Genomic DNA, 19,770 nt, shown 5'->3' with positions numbered 1-19,770 from the left:
AATAATATATTATTTTAGACTTCTACTTCTGTTTGGCTTCCAACTTCTATGTAATCTGAGTTTTATGGGACTATTATATAAGTAGATTTGAGACGTTTTTCACAGGGTATTAAGAGGGGATTATGTTTTAGATTGTGTTTTGCAAGAAGCGAAGGAGATAAGGAAGAAGACCGATTTAGCACACAGCAACGAAGAGGAAGCATATATTCTTGTGATTCTTGTTTCGTTGTAACGTTGGATGCTAGTTTTCTTGCTTTGACTTATTTACTCTTGTGACGTACTCTGTTTTAATATAATTAGTTTAGTTGTTATTTTCTTGTGTTCGTTTATCATGATTTCATATGAACCCATGATGGCGATAAGTTCTATTATGGGCTAATCGTGATCATGGGGTTGCAATGGATTTATTATGAAATTCTTTAGTTAATTGTTTAATACTTTAGTGTGTGATGATTGCATGATATCTAGTATTGGTTGTGCGTATTCGTCTTATGTGCGTCGCGAACATATAAGATAGGGTGTTAATCTCTTGTGAAGCGACAGTGGATCTTGAGGTTTAGAACTTGCTATGCTAGCATAGGTTCATGTACGTTGTGCATGATTAGTGGGTAACTCTAACAGTTTTATTTGCCCTATGTAATCAAAAGGAGTAACTTGTGCTTAAATCGTTGTGTTGTCAATTTCTGTAGACATATAGGAACTCAACATAATTGATGACTATTCAATTTCTATCTTAATTGTGGATGTTTGGTAGAATGGTATTAGTACAATGAAAGTTGGCTTTTATCAGTTTTGTGTTATTCGATTAATATCATCACTGTCACATGCTAAAGGTAATAACTATGGCTATAGAAGGAAGTAATAATGAAGTTGTGATTTCATGAGTGTTTTATTATTGATAAATTGCAGTGTTAGTTAAGTGGTTAATTAAGTAGTTAATTATAGTTAATATTTAATCAACAATTTTAAGTGTTATTATCTTAACATTGAGAAGTAATCATACATTGGTGAGTGAGTTAAATTAGACAATAACTTAGTCTGAGTCTCTGAGGGAACGAACTAGAAAGTATTCTATATTACTTGCGAACGCGTATACTTGCGTGAATATTAGTGCGTGATTTCGCCCTAACAAGTTTTTGGCGCCGCTGCCGGGGACTCGGCGTATTTGTTTAGTTTATGTACTTACCATCATTGGTCATTAGGACTCAGTGATTAGGACGTAGTAGTTAATTACTCTTTTCGGTTGTGTTTCAGGTACTTTAGTGCGTTTATGCAAACTCGTTCTCGTGCTCGCAAAAGGACTTTAGATACAGCTGAGGAGAAAGACGAAGTTCTTGATACACCGGAGAAGTTAGATTTTGAGGATTCGGATTCAGGAACTGAGCAGAAAGAACCAGTAAATATGGGAGATCATATTGTTCAAGCTGATCCAGCTCTTATGGATTTTTCTCGGCCTAAAATTGATGACATTCAGTCAAGCATCCTTCATCCGGCTATTCAAGCTAACACCTTTGAAATCAAGCCGGGCACTATTCAGATGGTGCAGAATTCTGTTTCTTTTGGAGGAGCGGTAACTGAAGACCCCAATATGCACATAAGGAATTTTGTCGAGATCTGCAGCACTTTTAAGTATAATGGCGTGACTGATGAGGCTATCAAGTTGAGGCTTTTCCCATTCTCACTGAGGGATAAGGCTAAAGACTGGTTACATTCTAAACCAGCTGGGTCAATCACTACGTGGCAAGATCTTGCGCAAAAGTTTCTGGTGAAGTTTTATCCAATGGCAAAGACTGCTGCTATGAGGAGTGCTCTTACTCAGTTTGCGCAGCAACCTACAGAATCTATGTGCGAGGCTTGGGAACGCTACAAGGAAATGTTGAGAAAATGTCCACATCATGGAATGCCGGATTGGATGGTGATCACTGGTTTTTATAATGGTTTGGGGGCTCAATCTCGGCCCATGCTCGATGCAGCAGTGGGAGGCGCCTTATGGGCTAAAAGCTATACTGAGGCGTACAATCTTATTGAGACGATGGCTGCAAATGAGCATCAAAACCCAACTCAGAGGATGACATCAGGCAAGGTAGCAGGTATTCTGGAAGTTGATGCAGCCACCGCTATTGCAGCCCAGCTCCAAGCGCTATCAATGAAGGTTGATTCTTTGGCTACGTATGGAGTTAATCAAATAGTTATGGTTTGTGAGCTTTGTGCAGGTTCTCATGCTACGGATCAGTGTTCTCTTGTCAACGAATCTGTTCAGTATGTGAATAATTATCAGCGACAACAGCAGCCTGTGCCAGCGACCTATCATCCTAACAACAGAAATCATCCAAATTTCAGCTGGGGAAATAATCAGAATGCTATTCAGCCACCATATCAGCAAGGAGTGAGTAAACAGTTTAACCCACCTGGATTCCAGCAACCACAGCAGTATGCTACAAGACAATCATATCCTCAACAGGGAAGTGCAGCTGCACCTACTAGTGCTGATTTTGAGGAACTTAAGCTGTTGTGCAAGAGTCAGGCGGTTTCTATCAAGACCTTGGAAAATCAAATCGGTCAATTAGCCAATGCAGTGCTCAATCGTCAACCTGGCACTCTTCGTAGTGACACGGAAGTACCAGGCAGGAAGGAAGCTAAAGAGCAAGTCAAGGCTATTACCTTAAGGTCTGGAAAAGTAGCTGATGCTGAAAAGGCAAAAGAAGTCGAAGCTGAAGTTCGAGATGAAGAATCTAAGCAAAGGGAGAAAGCGGCGGAACCAAGGAAGACTACTGTTGAACACACTCTGCCTGAGGCTAATACAGGGGAGAAACAGCTCTATCCTCCACCACCTTTTCCTAAGAGATTGCAGCAACAAAAGCTGGATAGACAGTTCGGGAAGTTTCTGGAGGTGTTCAAGAAACTTCACATCAATATACCTTTCGCTGAGGCTCTGGAACAAATGCCTAGTTATGCGAAGTTTATGAAGACTATTCTTTCAAGGAAGGTGAAACTGGATGACCTTGAAACCGTTGCTCTCACGGAAGAATGCAGCGCGGTTCTGCAACAAAAGTTACCACCAAAACTGAAAGATCCAGGAAGCTTCACCATTCCTTGCACCATTGGCAATCTAACTTTTGACAAGTGCCTTTGTGATTTGGGAGCAAGCATTAATCTGATGCCGTTGTCAATCTTTAAAAAGCTGGACCTACCTGATCCAAAACCCACATACATGTCGCTACAATTGGCGGACCGTTCCATTACTTACCCAAGGGGCATAGTTGAGGATGTGCTCGTCAAGGTGGATAAGCTCTTCTTTCCTGCTGATTTTGTTATTCTGGATTTTGAGGAAGATAAAAAGATTCCCATAATCTTGGGGAGGCCTTTCCTGGCAACTGGCCGTACCTTGATAGATGTGCAAAAAGGAGAACTTACTATGCGGGTTCAAGATCAGGATGTGACCTTCAACGTATTCAAGGCAATGAAATTCCCTACAGAAGATGAGGAGTGCTTAAAAGTGGATGTGATTGATTTTGCGGTTACTTCGGAACTCGATCACATGCTAATGTCTGATGTATTGGAAAAGGCCTTAGTGGGGGAATTTGACAGTGATGATGAAGATAGCAACGAGCAATTACAATATCTGAACGCTTCTCCCTGGAAGCGAAAGCTAGATATACCATTTGAATCTCTTGGTACTTCTGACCTCAAGAACGCTGAAGGGAAGCTCAAACCATCAATAGAAGAAGCGCCTACCTTAGAGCTCAAACCATTACCTGAACACTTGAGGTACGCCTTTTTAGGTGATTCATCTATGTTACCTGTTATTATTTCAGCTGACCTTTCAGGTAGTGAGGAAGACAAGCTCTTAAGGATTTTGAGAGAATTCAAATCGGCTATAGGATGGACTATAGCAGACATCAAGGGGATAAGTCCCTCATATTGTATGCATAAAATTCTGTTAGAAGAAGGTAGTAAGCCAACTGTGGAACAGCAGCGAAGACTGAACCCAATCATGAAGGAGGTGGTGAAGAAAGAAATTCTGAAATGGCTAGATGCAGGCATCATTTATCCTATTTCTGACAGCTCGTGGGTGAGCCCTGTACAATGTGTTCCTAAGAAGGGAGGTATCACTGTGGTCGCAAATGAAAAGAATGAGCTCATCCCTACTCGAACAGTTACAGGATGGAGAGTATGCATGGATTATAGAAAATTGAACAAAGCCACAAGAAAGGATCACTTCCCTCTCCCTTTTATTGATCAAATGCTTGACAGATTGGCGGGACATGAGTATTTTTGTCTTCTGGATGGGTATTCCGGGTATAATCAGATTTGTATTGCACCAGAGGATCAGGAAAAGACTACCTTCACTTGTCCATTTGGCACATTTACTTTTCGTAGAGTTTCGTTTGGGTTATGTGGCGCCCCGACCACCTTTCAGAGATGTATGATGGCTATATTCTCTGACATGATTGGAAATAACGTCGAAGTGTTCATGGATGACTTCTCCGTCTTTGGACACTCATATGATGAATGCTTGAATAATCTGCGCGCCGTACTCAAAAGATGCGTGGAAACTAATTTGGTGCTTAATTGGGAGAAATGTCATTTTATGGTGCGTGAAGGCATTATCCTTGGGCATAAGGTCTCTAGCAGAGGTCTGGAGGTGGACAAGGCCAAGGTGGGAGTCATTGAAAATCTTCCCCCACCTAATTCAGTGAAAGGAATCCGTAGTTTTCTCGGTCATGCGGGTTTTTATCGACGATTCATCAAGGACTTTTCAAAGATATCTAAGCCGTTGTGCAATTTACTTGAGAAAGATGTGCCTTTCAAATTTGATGATGAATGTTTGGCAGCATTCGAGACTCTCAAGGAGAGTTTGATCACGGCACCAGTTATTACAGCACCAGATTGGACAGAACCGTTTGAGATGATGTGTGACGCGAGTGACTATGCGGTAGGTGCAGTTCTGGGACAGCGCAAGAAAAATCTCTTCCATGTGGTCTACTATGCGAGTAAGACTTTAAATGGGGCCCAATTGAACTACACCACTACTGAGAAGGAGCTTTTGGCTATAGTCTTTGGCTTTGAGAAATTTCGATCTTATCTGCTTGGTACGAAAGTGACAGTATTCACTGATCATGCAGCTATTCGCTATCTGGTTTCTAAGAAGGATTCGAAGCCGAGACTCATTCGTTGGGTGCTTTTACTTCAGGAATTTGAGTTAGAGATCAAAGATAGAAAAGGTACCGAGAATCAAGTAGCTGACCATCTCTCTAGGTTGGAGAATCTCGATTCTACTTCACAAGATAGGACGTTAATCAATGAATCTTTTCCGGATGAGCAGTTGTTTGCAATTCAGGAGGAAGAACCATGGTTTGCAGATATTGTAAACTATCTTGTCAGCAATATAATGCCTCCCAATTTGACATCCGCGCAAAAGAAGAAGTTTCTGCATGAGGTGAAGTGGTATATGTGGGATGAACCATATTTGTTTAGACAGGGAGCTGACCAGATCATCAGGAGATGTATCCCGTTCTGTGAGACGGAGGGGATATTACGAGACTGCCATTCCACGGTTTATGGTGGACACTATGGAGGTGAGAAAACGGCAGCTCGTATTCTGCAAGCAGGTTTTTTCTGGCCCACCTTGTTCAAGGATGCTCATCAGTTTATTTTAAGATGTGATCGTTGCCAAAGAGTGGGAAATTTGGCAAGGAAGGATGAGATGCCATTAAATGTGATGCTTGAAGTCGAGGTCTTTGATGTATGGGGAATCGATTTCATGGGGCCTTTTATCTCGTCTTGCAATAATCAGTACATTTTGCTGGCAGTCGATTATGTCTCAAAATGGGTCGAAGTTAAAGCTTTACCAACAAATGATGCAAAGGCAGTGCTAAATTTTCTTCATAAGCAAATTTTCACAAGGTTTGGAACACCTCGGGTAATCATAAGTGATGAAGGATCGCATTTTTGCAACCGTACGTTCAATTCTATGATGCAGCGTTATAATGTGAATCATCGAGTAGCTACTGCCTATCATCCGCAAACAAGTGGTCAAGCGGAAGTGTCTAACAGAGAGATAAAGCGCATTCTAGAGAAGGTTGTTTGTCCATCAAGGAAGGATTGGTCTTTAAAGCTCGATGAAGCTGTTTGGGCTTACAGAACAGCATACAAAACTCCACTTGGGATGTCACCGTTTCAGTTGGTGTACGGTAAGGGATGTCATCTACTGGCGGAGCTTGAGCATAAGGCCTACTGGGCATTGAAGAAATTGAACCTGGATTTAGATGCAGCTGGTAAGAAAAGAATGCTTCAGCTTAATGAACTTGATGAATTTCGACTTCAAGCGTACGAGAATAACAAAATGTATAAGGAAAAGGTGAAAAGGTGGCACGATAGGAAGCTACATCCTAAGTTGTTTGTGCCAGGGCAACAAGTTCTGTTATTCAACTCTCGGCTCCGACTTTTTCCTGGGAAGTTGAAATCAAGGTGGTCTGGACCTTTTATTATCAAAACTGTGTTTCCACATGGAGCGGTGGAAATTTTTGAGAATGATTCGGACCAAGCATTCAAGGTTAACGGTCAGCGGTTGAAGCACTACTATGGGGACATGGCAAACCGAGAGGTGGTTAGTGCCATTTTGTTGACTACGTGAGAAAGGAACGGAACGTCAAGCTAATGACGAAAAAGAAGCGCTGCGTGGGAGGCAACCCATGAATTGTTGTTACAGGAACCCTTATAAGTTAATAACCTATCCAAAAACACAAAAAAAATCAGAAAACAGGGGCTGAAATTTTTTTTTTCCAGAGACCCTCTGCGCGCCCGCGCAGAAATGCTGAGCGGCCGCGCAGGGGTCGAGTTCCAGAAATTTTTTTACAGTTCAGAAAAAAAAAAAAAAAACAAAAACACAAAAACCCATTACAGCCCATAAACCCTCGAATTCTTTTCCCATTACCCCATGATTTTATCCCTCAACCCCACTCCTAATCTAATTTAACCTACTCCACACCCTATATATACATACACCTATCCTACATATCTCCCACAACTTCCTACACTTAAACCCTCTCATAAACATCAAAAATCAGTTCTTACACACTTTTATTCATAAATCAATGGCACCCAAGAGAGCACGCACTATTGACAGCAGCAACACAGTTCCTACTGCTGATTCATCAAGGGGTACTGCTGCGAGGCCTCGGTTAACTGACAGAGCCGCGGAGGAGGAGTATACTAGGCTGTTGGGGAAGCCGATTCTGAAGGAGAGGGGGTTTTTACCATCAGGGAGGGATGGTGAGTTGTTGCCCATGATTGCAGAGAAGGGGTGGATAGCTTTTTGTGAGTCGCCCGAAGTAGTACCGATGAGTGTTGTTCGCGAGTTCTACGCGAACGCGAAGGCTGAAAAGAATGGGTTTTCTGTAGTTCGGGGGCTGACGGTTGATTATCATCCTGCGGCGATTCGCCGAGTGATTGGACAGCGAGAGAGGAAGCCCGAGGAGGAGAACTGGAATGAAAAGACTGCTGAGGATTTTGACTTGGATTTGATTTGTGCGACTCTCTGTCGACCGGGCACAGTTTGGAACCGCAGTCCAGCCAATAATGAGTATCGTCACTTTCCGGCGATCGCCATGAACAGGTATGCCCGTGCATGGAACGCATTTATATGTGCTAATATCTTGCCTTCTTCACATGCACACGAGGTCACAGTTGAGAGAGCACAATTGTTGTGGGGAATTCTGAATGAGGAATACTATGTGGACCTTGGTGAGTTTATCTACCAAGGAATTCTGAAGTTTTTGAGGGGAGCAAAGCATATGAACATCCCTTATGCATCCACGGTTACAAAGCTATGCCGTGCAGTAGGAGTGAACTGGCTGGCTCATGAGCAGTTGCAGTTGCCAGCAGCTCCTATAGATTCTGGCACTCTGAATGGGATGCAGGAGTGGACCGGTGGTGAGCCTGAGGAGCATGGGCTGGGTTATCGTCTTCCAGGAGGGCGTCCAGCACGAGGTGCTACTATGGCCAGGCCAGGGCGTGGTGAGGCTAGTTCTTCGAGAGCTCAGGAGGGTGCTGGGATGGGTGATGCCCAGTATAGGAGGCTTTCACGGCGGATGGATGCCATGTATGAGACGCAGAGCAGGTTTGCTCAGGAGCTCACCCTTGCGTTAGGGACTGCTTTTCGAGGCCTTGGAGCTGATATCCAGTGGCCAGTTTTTGGTGAGGACTCTGCATACCCGCCGCCTGATACTCCACCCACTGAGGGTGATGATGATGATGACTCCGAGTAGGTATACCCTGTGTTCCTTTCTACTACCTTCACTGGGGACAGTGAAGATTTTAAGTTTGGGGGTGGTAGTTAAGGAATATTTTGTGTGTGTCATATAGTTGCATATTCATGATAGTTAGTTCATATAGTTGCATAATTTTTGCCATATAGTTTTTTTTATATATAGCTTTATTTGTTGTCATATCATATAGCTCATACATATACCATGATCCCTTTTGCAATAATTTATCGACTGAATTGTGATATTGATGCGAGTGTAGTGATAGCATTAAAGTGATATTAAGTTGTGTAGGTTGATATGCATGCTAGAAGCACTTGTATTGTCACTAAGTCTTAGAGAATGCTGAAGGACTAGATTGTTGTTATGATCTGATTATTTTCGAGGATAATCTATTTATTATGCTTAGAATTTGATAATAGGTTCTTAGTGGTAAAGGCATGAAAAAGAAAAAAAAATGGAGTAAAAATGGAATTTGTTGCTAGTTGTGGCTAGGCGTCAAATGGCTAGTAGCCGGCTCGCATGTTATGCGAGTAGTCTAGGGTTGAGCAAGATGGAGCGAAATGCACTTGCTCAGAATTAAAAAAAAAAATTGCGTAATTGATCAAGAGTGGGCTCTTTGGTATTCGAGTTATTAAGTTCTTAGGGGACTTTGTGCCTAGTGACCTAAGGCTTTTAGAGTCTGGGATCCGCTAACCTAACGCTCGTTACATGGATACCATTGTATAAATCTTTTGTGGACCTCACTCACTGCACGGTCAAATAAGCATTTGCGTTGTAAATAAAAAGCACGATTCTGTAGTAAGCTCTAAAGTTCTTGTAGTGTTGTATATCACTTTGTGCCTAGAATTTTTATTCTTTGTATAATCGTAGGATTGCCTTGAGGAAAGTCTAGTCATAGTAATTGGTCTAGTTCCGAAGCATATCTGTTAAGCATTTGCACACACCACGTTTCTGGCGGTATGTCCGTTTGCATGAGTTTCTTGATCTTTAGTGTTTAACTGCATTCGTTGAGACGTGGCAATTTGATTGGTTAATTGTAGTAAGGGGGATCGTTGCATTTTCATATAGATTGCATTCATGCATATTTTTATTTGTTTTTGAGTCTGTGACGCTTGAGGACAAGCATCGATTTAAGTTTGGGGGTGTGATAAGTGGCATTTTATATCACTTAGAACGTCTTAAAATGGCTTAAATTGGTGTCTTGAAATCAAGTATTTTGTGTATTTGATGCGTTTTTCTAGTGTTTATGCATTTCAGGGTATTAGTTGCATTTCGGAGGAGGAATCATCAAGAATAAGCCTTGGCATGTGTTCACCATTGCGAGAGGAAAAGAACGGGCAGATTACGGCGAAGAAACGGAGCAAACCTGGAAATTTTCCAGTAGGGTCCTGCGCGCCCGCGCAGCTATGCTGAGCGGCCGCGCAGCAGCCTTGCGCGCCCGCGCAGAAATGCTGAGCGGCCGCGCAGGGTCGGGGAAAATAATATATTATTTTAGACTTCTACTTCTGTTTGGCTTCCAACTTCTATGTAATCTGAGTTTTATGGGACTACTATATAAGTAGATTTGAGACGTTTTTCACAGGGTATTAAGAGGGGATTATGTTTTAGATTATGTTTTGCAAGAAGCGAAGGAGATAAGGAAGAAGACCGATTTAGCACACAACAACGAAGAGGAAGCATATATTCTTGTGATTCTTGTTTCGTTGTAACGTTGGATGCTAGTTTTCTTGCTCTGACTTATTTACTCTTGTGACGTACTCTGTTTTAATATAATTAGTTTAGTTGTTATTTTCTTGTGTTCGTTTATCATGATTTCATATGAACCCATGATGGCGATAAGTTCTATTATGGGCTAATCGTGATCATGGGGTTGCAATGGATTTATTATGAAATTCTTTAGTTAATTGTTTAATACTTTAGTGTGTGATGATTGCATGATATCTAGTATTGGTTGTGCGTATTCGTCTTATGTGCGTCGCGAACATATAAGATAGGGTGTTAATCTCTTGTGAAGCGACAGTGGATCTTGAGGTTTAGAACTTGCCATGCTAGCATAGGTTCATGTACGTTGTGCATGATTAGTGGGTAACTCTAACAGTTTTATTTGCCCTATGTAATCAAAAGGAGTAACTTGTGCTTAAATCGTTGTGTTGTCAATTTCTGTAGACATATAGGAACTCAACATAATTGATGACTATTCAATTTCTATCTTAATTGTGGATGTTTGGTAGAATGGTATTAGTACAATGAAAGTTGGCTTTTATCAGTTTTGTGTTATTCGATTAATATCATCACTGTCACATGCTAAAGGTAATAACTATGGCTATAGAAGGAAGTAATAATGAAGTTGTGATTTCATGAGTGTTTTATTATTGATAAATTGCAGTGTTAGTTAAGTGGTTAATTAAGTAGTTAATTATAGTTAATATTTAATCAACAATTTTAAGTGTTATTATCTTAACATTGAGAAGTAATCATACATTGGTGAGTGAGTTAAATTAGACAATAACTTAGTCTGAGTCTCTGAGGGAACGAACTAGAAAGTATTCTATATTACTTGCGAACGCGTATACTTGCGTGAATATTAGTGCGTGATTTCGCCCTAACAGTATTCGTGTCCCGTATCACCATATCCTAATCCGTTCTTACTATGTTAGAGTTTTAACTGCAAATTGTGGTCGGATTGTGCTTCATTTACCGGATCTTTTATGATATTAGTGGTTTCTTTTTTAAAACCAGTATGCTATTTGGTTGGTGGTTTTTTTAATATTTTTATTATAGCCTATAAGAGCATCTACAACGGTGTTGGTTAAAATTGTTAGCTAAAATGATGTAAAATAATGATTATCTAAGGAATTATGGTTCAACTGGATTGACTATAATGATTGGTTATATTTTAAAAATAGTATGTTATTATTATTTCAAGTTGTTATAATAGAATGTATTAATTCAATATAGTAACAAATGATGTGTAATTTTCTTGCAGGTTTATAGTGGTTCAACAAATTTAGTCAACATCATAAGTTTGGCTATAATTTTAGCTAACAATCCATTTTCATTGGAGTGCAATTATTTTTTACATAATCTTTATAATTATATTTATAGCATGCCACCTAGATTTTTAGGTAAGGGGTCTCCCCCGTTGGAGATGCTTTAACATATTAGGTGATATCCATTTTTTTTAGTAAATCTCGGGATCACGAGTATTTGAGACATAATCTTTATAATTATATTTATGCCATGCCACCTAGATTTTTAGCTAAGGGGTCTCCCCCGTTGGAGATACTCTAACATATTAGGTGATGTCCATTTTTTTTAGTAAATCTCGGGATCACGAGAATTTGGGACAGACAAATTAGAAGCTCTTAGAGCGAGTCCCACTGTGCTAGGAAGTTTCTTATAAATATTATAAAATACTTATTAAGTTCTAATAATTAAAATGATTATCTTATATTTCAGTTCTAACAATACTTTTTATATTTCTTCTTTATTATTATTTTTATAATAAATTTTGAAAAGTATGGAAGCAAGAGAGTGAAGAAGTAAAAGAAAAAAAAATTATTTAAAAAATGATACAATGAATGACTAGTGATTTCTTATTAATAAGAGTGATAACTGATAAGTGAAAAGTATTAATGGTACAAGAAGTCATTACGACGCTGTTCAAATTCATTATGTTTGGACTTTGGAGGAAGCTGTTGGAATTTCTCTTACCAATCTATTATCTATCTCGTTGGGCACAATTATTGGATTTCTGATAAACAAAATACTCCGTCCTTTTGGACTGTCTTTAGAATTTGAATGAAAATTAATTATTATATAATTAAAGAAAATTAGAAAAATACGTCATAGATCTTCGAATTTTGACTATTGTTCAAAATAATTACAAATTAAGATACTGTTCAGATTTTGTTGGTCAGGAAATTGAGCAAATGACATTATTATTTTTGTTGGTAACTGCTGTTTAACTTTATAAAATAATTTTTTTGGGCTTCTCTAATGCCTATGCAAACCTCATTTCTCTCAAGCCTGGAAACTTATAATAAGCATAGATCCCCTGTAATCGTCGTAAATGAAAGCACAAATTACAAATCACAAAATGCTTTAATAAAGACTTGCAAGAGTTATAATAGCATACAGAAAGACCAGGTGTAACCGGATGTGATTAAACACTGCACCACTAGCGACTCCCAGAACATTTGTTAGCATTATAAAACATAATACGACAAAGTTTGGAAGCTTGGTCAAATATAGTAGTGACCAGTACAAGATCCGTCAATAGACGTTGGATTGATAAAACAATCACTAACACACTCATTCCGAGTCAGAGGAGTCTGGATTTGTGCCTTGTCTGACACTTCTGGTTTTCGCACTAGACTTGGATGGCTTTAAAGATGATTCACCCTCGAGAATGACAACTTGAGCTTTGGCCAGCCTATCTTCGAGTTCCTCTGTGCCGAAGTCATCTGTCCCACCAAGTTCATCAAACCCTACCTAAATTGTAAGCAGTGGTAGTTTAGCACATTGAAAAAATTAGGGAAATTTAATTTAGGATCAATTGAAGGGTTCCAATTACAATCAATCTATACCACATAATCATCCACTTTGGCCTTTTTGATAAGGGCCAGGGTTGGAAGTACAACAATCTTCAGCTTCTCGGTCAAAAATGGGCTTTTCTCTGCATTTATTTTCACAAAACGCGTCTCTATGTGCTGCTTGGCCAATATACTCAAATGTTTGTCCATTACCTGCAATTTGATAAGAATTATTTCCTTCCACTCTGAATTTAATACAATGCACATTAAATCCACTCTAAACAGCAGTTATTTTCTTTCAGCAAAAATAGATCTCCCACAGATTTATGCTTTAACATAATCATTTTACATGTATAATAGGTCCTTAAACAAGTTATCCTCAAAGTTATGCTCCAAACTATACATCATATATAGAGAGAATGTGTTCCACCCAATCGAGAACCATGTATATAAGGGAACCTAAGAGCTAAATTATATCATAAGATCTAACTGAAATGAACGATTCAGATTAAACTTTGTGAAGGTATGTGTTTGCAACTGTTATTAATAGTTTACAACATTTCTTTTAATGGTCTTACAAAAGAACTGCAAATCAATTTTATTTTCTAATTACTCTGTAAAATTTGCATGCAGAATTAGTGATCATTCTGCAAATCTAACCAAACCAAATCAATTTTCATAATTCTTAATGATATTGGTGATTCTGCAACTCTAAAACCGCAGAATCACAAACATATAGTTGCAGGTTGTCTGATCACCACCAGCAATGAAGAAATCGAACGGGCAAGATAAAAGGTAATATTGGTTATAAAGCAAAAGGAAGGTTGACTGGAAGATACTTTAAGAAGATTTTTTGTTTAGGATCCTATGATACAAAGGTGAGACCTTTAGAATTTGCTGGCCCATGTTAATGAAAAACTTGTGAGAAAATACGCTGATCCACAATAATCAAAGCTATGGACAGTGAAATATCCATGCAGTTCATTTTTTATTGATATAAATAATGTGATTCAGATTGTTAATCGTAATGTGATCCAAGGGAAACATTTAGGTAAATGGTTATCACGTTTGATAAGCTCTAATATGAACCTTTGCCTATATTGTGCCCGTTTGGGAAATCTTAAAATAAGTAACTTATGACTTAAAATGATTAAGTGCGAAATAAGTGATAAGTTGATAAATACTTATAAGTTCTATAAGTGTTTGGATAAATTTACTTATAAGTCAGAAGTTTTTTTACTTAAATAAATTAAAACAAATAATTATTAACTACAATTATCTTAGTTCATGAATCTTAAATTAGAAAATATTTAAAAATTTATATTTTAAAATCAAAACTTTAGAAAAAAGTGAAAAAATGAAAATAAGTTGGAAAAAAGTACGTCACTGCCAACTTTCAACTTATCAGCTTATAAGTTGTAAATTCAGCTTATAAGTTGGGTCGACAAACACTCGTCGATAAGTTGTTACGGGCTTATAAGCCATAAGTGGCTTATAAGTAAGTTGCCAAACAGATACACACGTCAAAGGTTTAAACAGAGAATAGAAGCCTATCTCATCGTCAATATATTTCGATGACAAGCTTCTGAAACAAAAACTCATACTCTCACTAGAGGCCTAGCCACTGCTCAATTGACTAATACCTCCTTCTCAAGGCACTTAAAATCAAGGTCACTGTGAAACAAAGAATAGAAACGCAAACAAAACAGTCCACCAAAAAAAATTATAGGCAGTCTTTAGTCAAATAACTACGGATCTAGCCTCCTTACCTTGCACAAATTGATATTTTTTTTTACCAACTCTTATAACACCATTTAACAGACTAATTCCAAACCCAAACCAAATTTAACATAATTTCTTTAGAGAGAAAAACCAATACAATAACAGTTGGATAATTACACTCTGGCACAAAATGATCACATACTTATATACTTTCAAACTTCATGCATTTCACATTATATACAATACAACACATAAAACTAATTACAATCACATGACGCACATAATAAACATACCTTGCAAGGCCAATTTTCGCGATAAAAATGGCAAACAACACGATCGCTAGCTTTAACAACAGAAAAGAACTCCTTCTCTGCCTGAATTTCCGAATACTCGCCATGACCTAACGCAACCCATTGTCGCCTCTTCTCCGCCATTTTCTTCATCTGCTGTAACCTCCTCTCTCTCAAAACCTCGATATCCTCCAGATCGAGACGATCTAGAGCCGAGATCTCATCGTCTATCTTATCTTCCACCGCTTTCACTACCGTCAACACTTGCTTCTCTAAGATCTGTCAAAATCCCCAATTATCATCATTAAAAACACTCTCTCTCTCTCTCTCCCTCTCTCTCTCCCTCTCCCTCTCCCTCTCTCCCTCTCCCTCTCCCTCTCTCTCTCCCTCTCTCTCTCCCTCTCTCTCTCTCTCCCTCTCCCTCTCTCTCTCCCCCCTCTCTCTCTCCCCCCTCTCTCTCTCTCTCCCTCTCCCTCTCTCTCTCTCTCTCTCTCTCTCCCTCTCCCTCTCTCTCTCCCTCTCTCTCTCTCTCTCCCTCTCCCTCTCCCTCTCTCCCGCTCTCTCTCCCCCCCTCTCTCTCTCCCTCTCTCTCTCCCTCTCTCTCTCCCTCTCTCTCTCTTAATCAACAACACAAACATTTACCAAACAAACATCAATGAACATACATTTCTAGGTTAAAAATTAAATTGTAAAACATAGACATACATATATGAGGAATGTATGCGTACACAAGTACATACAAATTTATGTGTATAGATAAGAAAGATAGAGGGAATTGAATGAGTACCTCTTGAACTTTAGGGTTATCCATGATTTAATTGATGAAATTTTAAATCTTTGAGATTTTAAAAATGAAAATGCGAGTAGAGAGATCGAGATGGAGGCCGGAGGGAGATTGATTGCTACTATGTTCTGCTTTAGAGCCTTATGATGCCAAACGTCGTCGTTTCCACTTTTTTCCTTTATCTTTTATATTTTACTTTATTTCGAATTCACAATAAGCTTCAATTTTTCCAAATAAGATAATTATTATATATATTTAAAATTTAAAGTATTCCAATATGAATTTAATAAACTCATTAAAAATTCATAAAAAATTATAATTTTTATATTGTTATGAAACTCAATATTCCTTTTTTTTACTAAGAGTTTATTCTTGCTTTGCAAAAAGGTTATATTTTATTTCATTAGATGCTAATCTTTATTATTTTTAGTTTTGTGATTTTACTAGGTCCGATAAATAGGATTATTAATTAAAATTTTAAAATCCCATTTTAAGAGGATATTAACTTGTGATGGGATTGTTTTTAATACTAGTTTATAGCCCGTGCTACGCACACGGGAATCTCAAAAATTATTTAATAAAATAAATAAATAAATTTATAATTCAAATTGAATAATATGATTATGAAAGATTAAATTATCTAGATAATAAGTGTATTGCATTTACATATTATGATAACTTTATTTAAGAACTATTTTCGTTAAATATGTTATTTTTATGTTATATATTTTATGAGATTATTTCTATAAATAGATCTATTAAAATTTAAACTTTACTTCAAATTTGTATTAAAAACTTAACATAAGTAACACAATTCATATTTAAAATTGTATTTTAAAATTTCTATAATTAAAATGGGTCATAATAAGTACATTTTATAAACTTAATATGGATACCAACCTAAAAATATATAGTGCATTGAGTCAAATTAAAGTTAAAAATTATATCGGAGCCAAAATATGGATACCAAATCTTAGGAAAGGGTTATCCCGCAATTTATAATATATAGATTTTATATGTTTTTAGTTTATTAAAAATTTATATCATGATTGAAGGTGAAGTTAAAATGACCGAGTTTAAATGAATGTACATAAATATATAAAAAATATGGGAGCTGTTAAAATCAAATGATGGGTTGAAAATTAAATGGACAAATTTTTAATATTTTAATTTTAATAATAAGTGTAGATATAAAAATATTGAAATAAAAAATTCCAATATATAGTTACACAGTCCGATACCATATTTTGATAATATTTATGTTTCACCCGTTTTGATTCCAAGTCAATCGACGTATAAGAAAAATCCTTTACAAATACAGACAGCAACAAACGATCGATCTCCCCAGATGAAAATGAACCGGTCGTCGAAACCAACAAAATTGATGGACCTATCTTGTGAAGTGAAGGTGGAGATAGTAGGATACATGAGGCCCAGGCAGCTAGGAGTCATACGTTGTGTTTGTAAAGGAGTTCCGGAAGCAATGATGATCTTGTTTGTTGTCTTACGACGCCATTTTGGATTACCTGACCCTCCTAACAACTCTAAAAATCCTTTTATTTTTCCATAATTGTAGAGGATGGTTCAATTTTATTATGTTACATGCCCTGTACCGTACGCAGTTGTGTTTACTGATTTAGCTGCCTGTTTGTGTTTCAGCATGACATTGGTTTATTCAGGAATAAAAAAAGATTGATTCCATTTTCATTTACAAAGACATGATCAGGTTAAGCTTTACGAACTCATGGATCAATTGGTGAGTAATGAGATTGTGTAAGCCACAAGATTTAATTTAAATTATTTATTCATGGTGGTGGTAGCAACCAGTAAGCAGTACACACTTTAAGGATCATAAGGACATAATGATATATATATATATATATCACACCCTACACACTCTTTAGAGGAACAAAAGTCCGAAGAGACTGCAGATGATAGAGGCAATTCAAGGACACTTGGGCTTGCCTTTGGAGCTGATCATGTCTCTGTAACAAGGGCACTCATGCTTGTTCCCATATGTCCCAGAAGGCACACACTTGCACTTTTTACAACATATGCCACACTACTTGATGCACCTGTCTTGTATTCCTGCCTTGGAGCACCTCCCTTTGCATTTTCCTCTGCAATCCACTGTCAACAGAATTTTCAACGACGTAAGTAGACAAAAACCACACATTTTCCACTGAGGTCCATACATGAGGCACCTCACACTGTCTTTTCTGCCTAGCAGAAGATTTTCGATTACCTTCTGCAGTATATATCCAGTATTCCTACGTAAACAAGAACCAAGCTACTAACTTATCATTAGTAAAGGATACTCTGAATTTAATGAAAGCATGGTGTATCCTTCAATTCAGCTGAATCCGAAAGAAAGTCGTTGTTCTTCTTAGCCTTTCACTACTTGTTATCAACATTACGTTAGGAACATACCATTATATTTACTGCTACAAATCCTTTTCTGTGAACATCACATGTGCACTCTGCTTGTTCACGATTTCAATTTGTAAAGATTAACAAATTTCCATGACAAGTACATTGCGTACTGATTCTTAGGATAAAAAGTCCTATTAATGTTGATACTACTGTCGATGCCTATGATCCCATGTAATGGAACAAAGATAAAACTAGACTTAAACAGTTTCACGATCAACAACAATCCTTCACATCATCCATGTACATTATAACTTATTATAAGGTTACCATATCAACTCATCAGAAAGTATGTTATCTTCAAACCAATGCAGCAGTTCAGAGTAATAAGATTCCTTGTAAGATTTGAACAAAATAATATACTACTTACATAGTAGTCTTACATTGCAAAAACATTGTAATAGCTAGTATTACAGGTGACCCAACATGACCCAAATGATCTTTTTGGGGCTTCGCTTACTTTGTGTTGGATTATCTAGCTACAACAACCCTTAATTCGTTAGTGTAGTTCCACCAAATAACAAATTCGAACAGTAGCATTCGCCTCATCCAAACCACATTTGTAAAATTTGTTTGATCGCTCGGAGAGCAACTCCAGTGCTGATGTTAAATATGTATAATTATTAGAGAAATTACTAAAAATACTACTTTTTTTAAGTTTTTTTTTGTGATTTTACTATCTTTCGAATTTTTTTACAAAAATACGATAATTGCATATGCAGCAATATCTACGAGTGCTAGCAGACATATATGCAACCACAAATACAATTTTGAAAAAATCTTTACATTTTTTAAGACAATATATTCTCCTCTCTCACCTCACTCTCTCTCTCTCAAATCAAAAACAAATAAGCCTCTCTGAACTTTTAATTTGAATTCCCTTCAACCACATTTCAATTGCCGGAGTTGTAACACATCTCTCCTAAATATATACATACATTATACACACAAATTTTACATATATTCCTCAGTATTTTTTCCTTCTCTCTTGCGAAAAAAGCCGTCGCCATTGTCATTTCCGACGGCGTCATCATCGCTGCTTCCCTCCTCTGGAAAATCCCTGTTACCGGAATCTCCTCTTTTCACCCAAAATCATTCATATCAATACCTAATTACTTTTAGGTATCTTATTTCCAAAATCAACAATATATAAATTCATGTATAATTTTTTAGTTGGTTGCTTTTGAGTTGATTTCTAGTTTGTTGTTTCAGTTGCTTTTTAAGTTGCAATATTTGGTCCCCCAGCAATCAGCAATCAGTTGCAATTTATTATACAAAAAAATATATTTTTCAAAAGATTTTTTCAAAGTTGTATTTTTGGTTGATATGGTTGCATATGCAACCACTGTATTTTTGTAAATATTTTTTGAAACATAGTATTTTTGTAATTTGTTTTAAAAAATGACAATATTTTTACAAAAATTCTTTTAAATGGGGTTATTTATGAAAAAGCTCTAATTATTATTATAATTTAGAAACCGTAAAATGAATTTTCATGTTAAAATAGAATGCATGATCTAACCTTAATGTAAAATATCACCAAATATATCTAAATGAAATTATATTTCAATTACATGATATTCAGGTACACAACCAAATTTGTCATTATTATCTTATTAATTCATTTCGACACTTATATGCTTAAGTTATAAAATATAATCATATTTATACTTGATTTAATATTTAACACCAAATATATCATTATTCTATTTTGCATATAAGTTTGACATTACATTAAA

General features: G+C 37.2%; 1 protein-coding gene, 1 non-coding gene and 1 pseudogene across 2 annotated transcripts; all 3 read right to left on the bottom strand.

The window, feature by feature from the left end:
• Positions 1–1,795: 1,795 nt before the first annotated feature.
• LOC141662569 (small nucleolar RNA R71) lies at positions 1,796–1,902 on the bottom strand. Its single transcript, XR_012550677.1, has one exon. It is a non-coding gene; the product is annotated as a small nucleolar RNA R71 (small nucleolar RNA).
• A 10,453-nt stretch (positions 1,903–12,355) lies between these two features.
• LOC141724482 (thioredoxin domain-containing protein 9 homolog) lies at positions 12,356–15,759 on the bottom strand. Its single transcript, XM_074526642.1, has 4 exons — positions 15,605–15,759; positions 14,821–15,096; positions 12,860–13,018; positions 12,356–12,764 (listed from the first exon to the last, which is right to left on the bottom strand). Exons 1-4 carry the CDS (start codon positions 15,626–15,628, stop codon positions 12,585–12,587), a joined length of 639 nt encoding a protein of 212 aa, XP_074382743.1. The 5' UTR covers positions 15,629–15,759; the 3' UTR covers positions 12,356–12,584.
• A 1,736-nt stretch (positions 15,760–17,495) lies between these two features.
• LOC141660376 (peamaclein-like) lies at positions 17,496–17,777 on the bottom strand (annotated as a pseudogene).
• Positions 17,778–19,770: the final 1,993 nt, after the last annotated feature.

Source organism: Apium graveolens, chromosome 5 (assembly GCF_009905375.1).
Source record: "Apium graveolens cultivar Ventura chromosome 5, ASM990537v1, whole genome shotgun sequence".
NCBI classification, from domain to species: Eukaryota; Viridiplantae; Streptophyta; class Magnoliopsida; order Apiales; family Apiaceae; genus Apium; species Apium graveolens.
Note: the sequence above shows the minus strand (reverse complement) of the source record. Positions and strands in the feature narration are given on the sequence as shown.

Coding starts and splice junctions, on each gene's coding strand:
- LOC141724482 (XM_074526642.1), bottom strand. CDS start 15,628: ATGGATAACCCTAAAGTTCAAGAG. Junction 13,019..14,820: donor GCGAAAATTGGCCTTGCAAG/GTATGTTTATTA, acceptor ATCAAATTGCAG/GTAATGGACAAACATTTGAG. Junction 12,765..12,859: donor CCAAAGTGGATGATTATGTG/GTATAGATTGAT, acceptor CTTACAATTTAG/GTAGGGTTTGATGAACTTGG.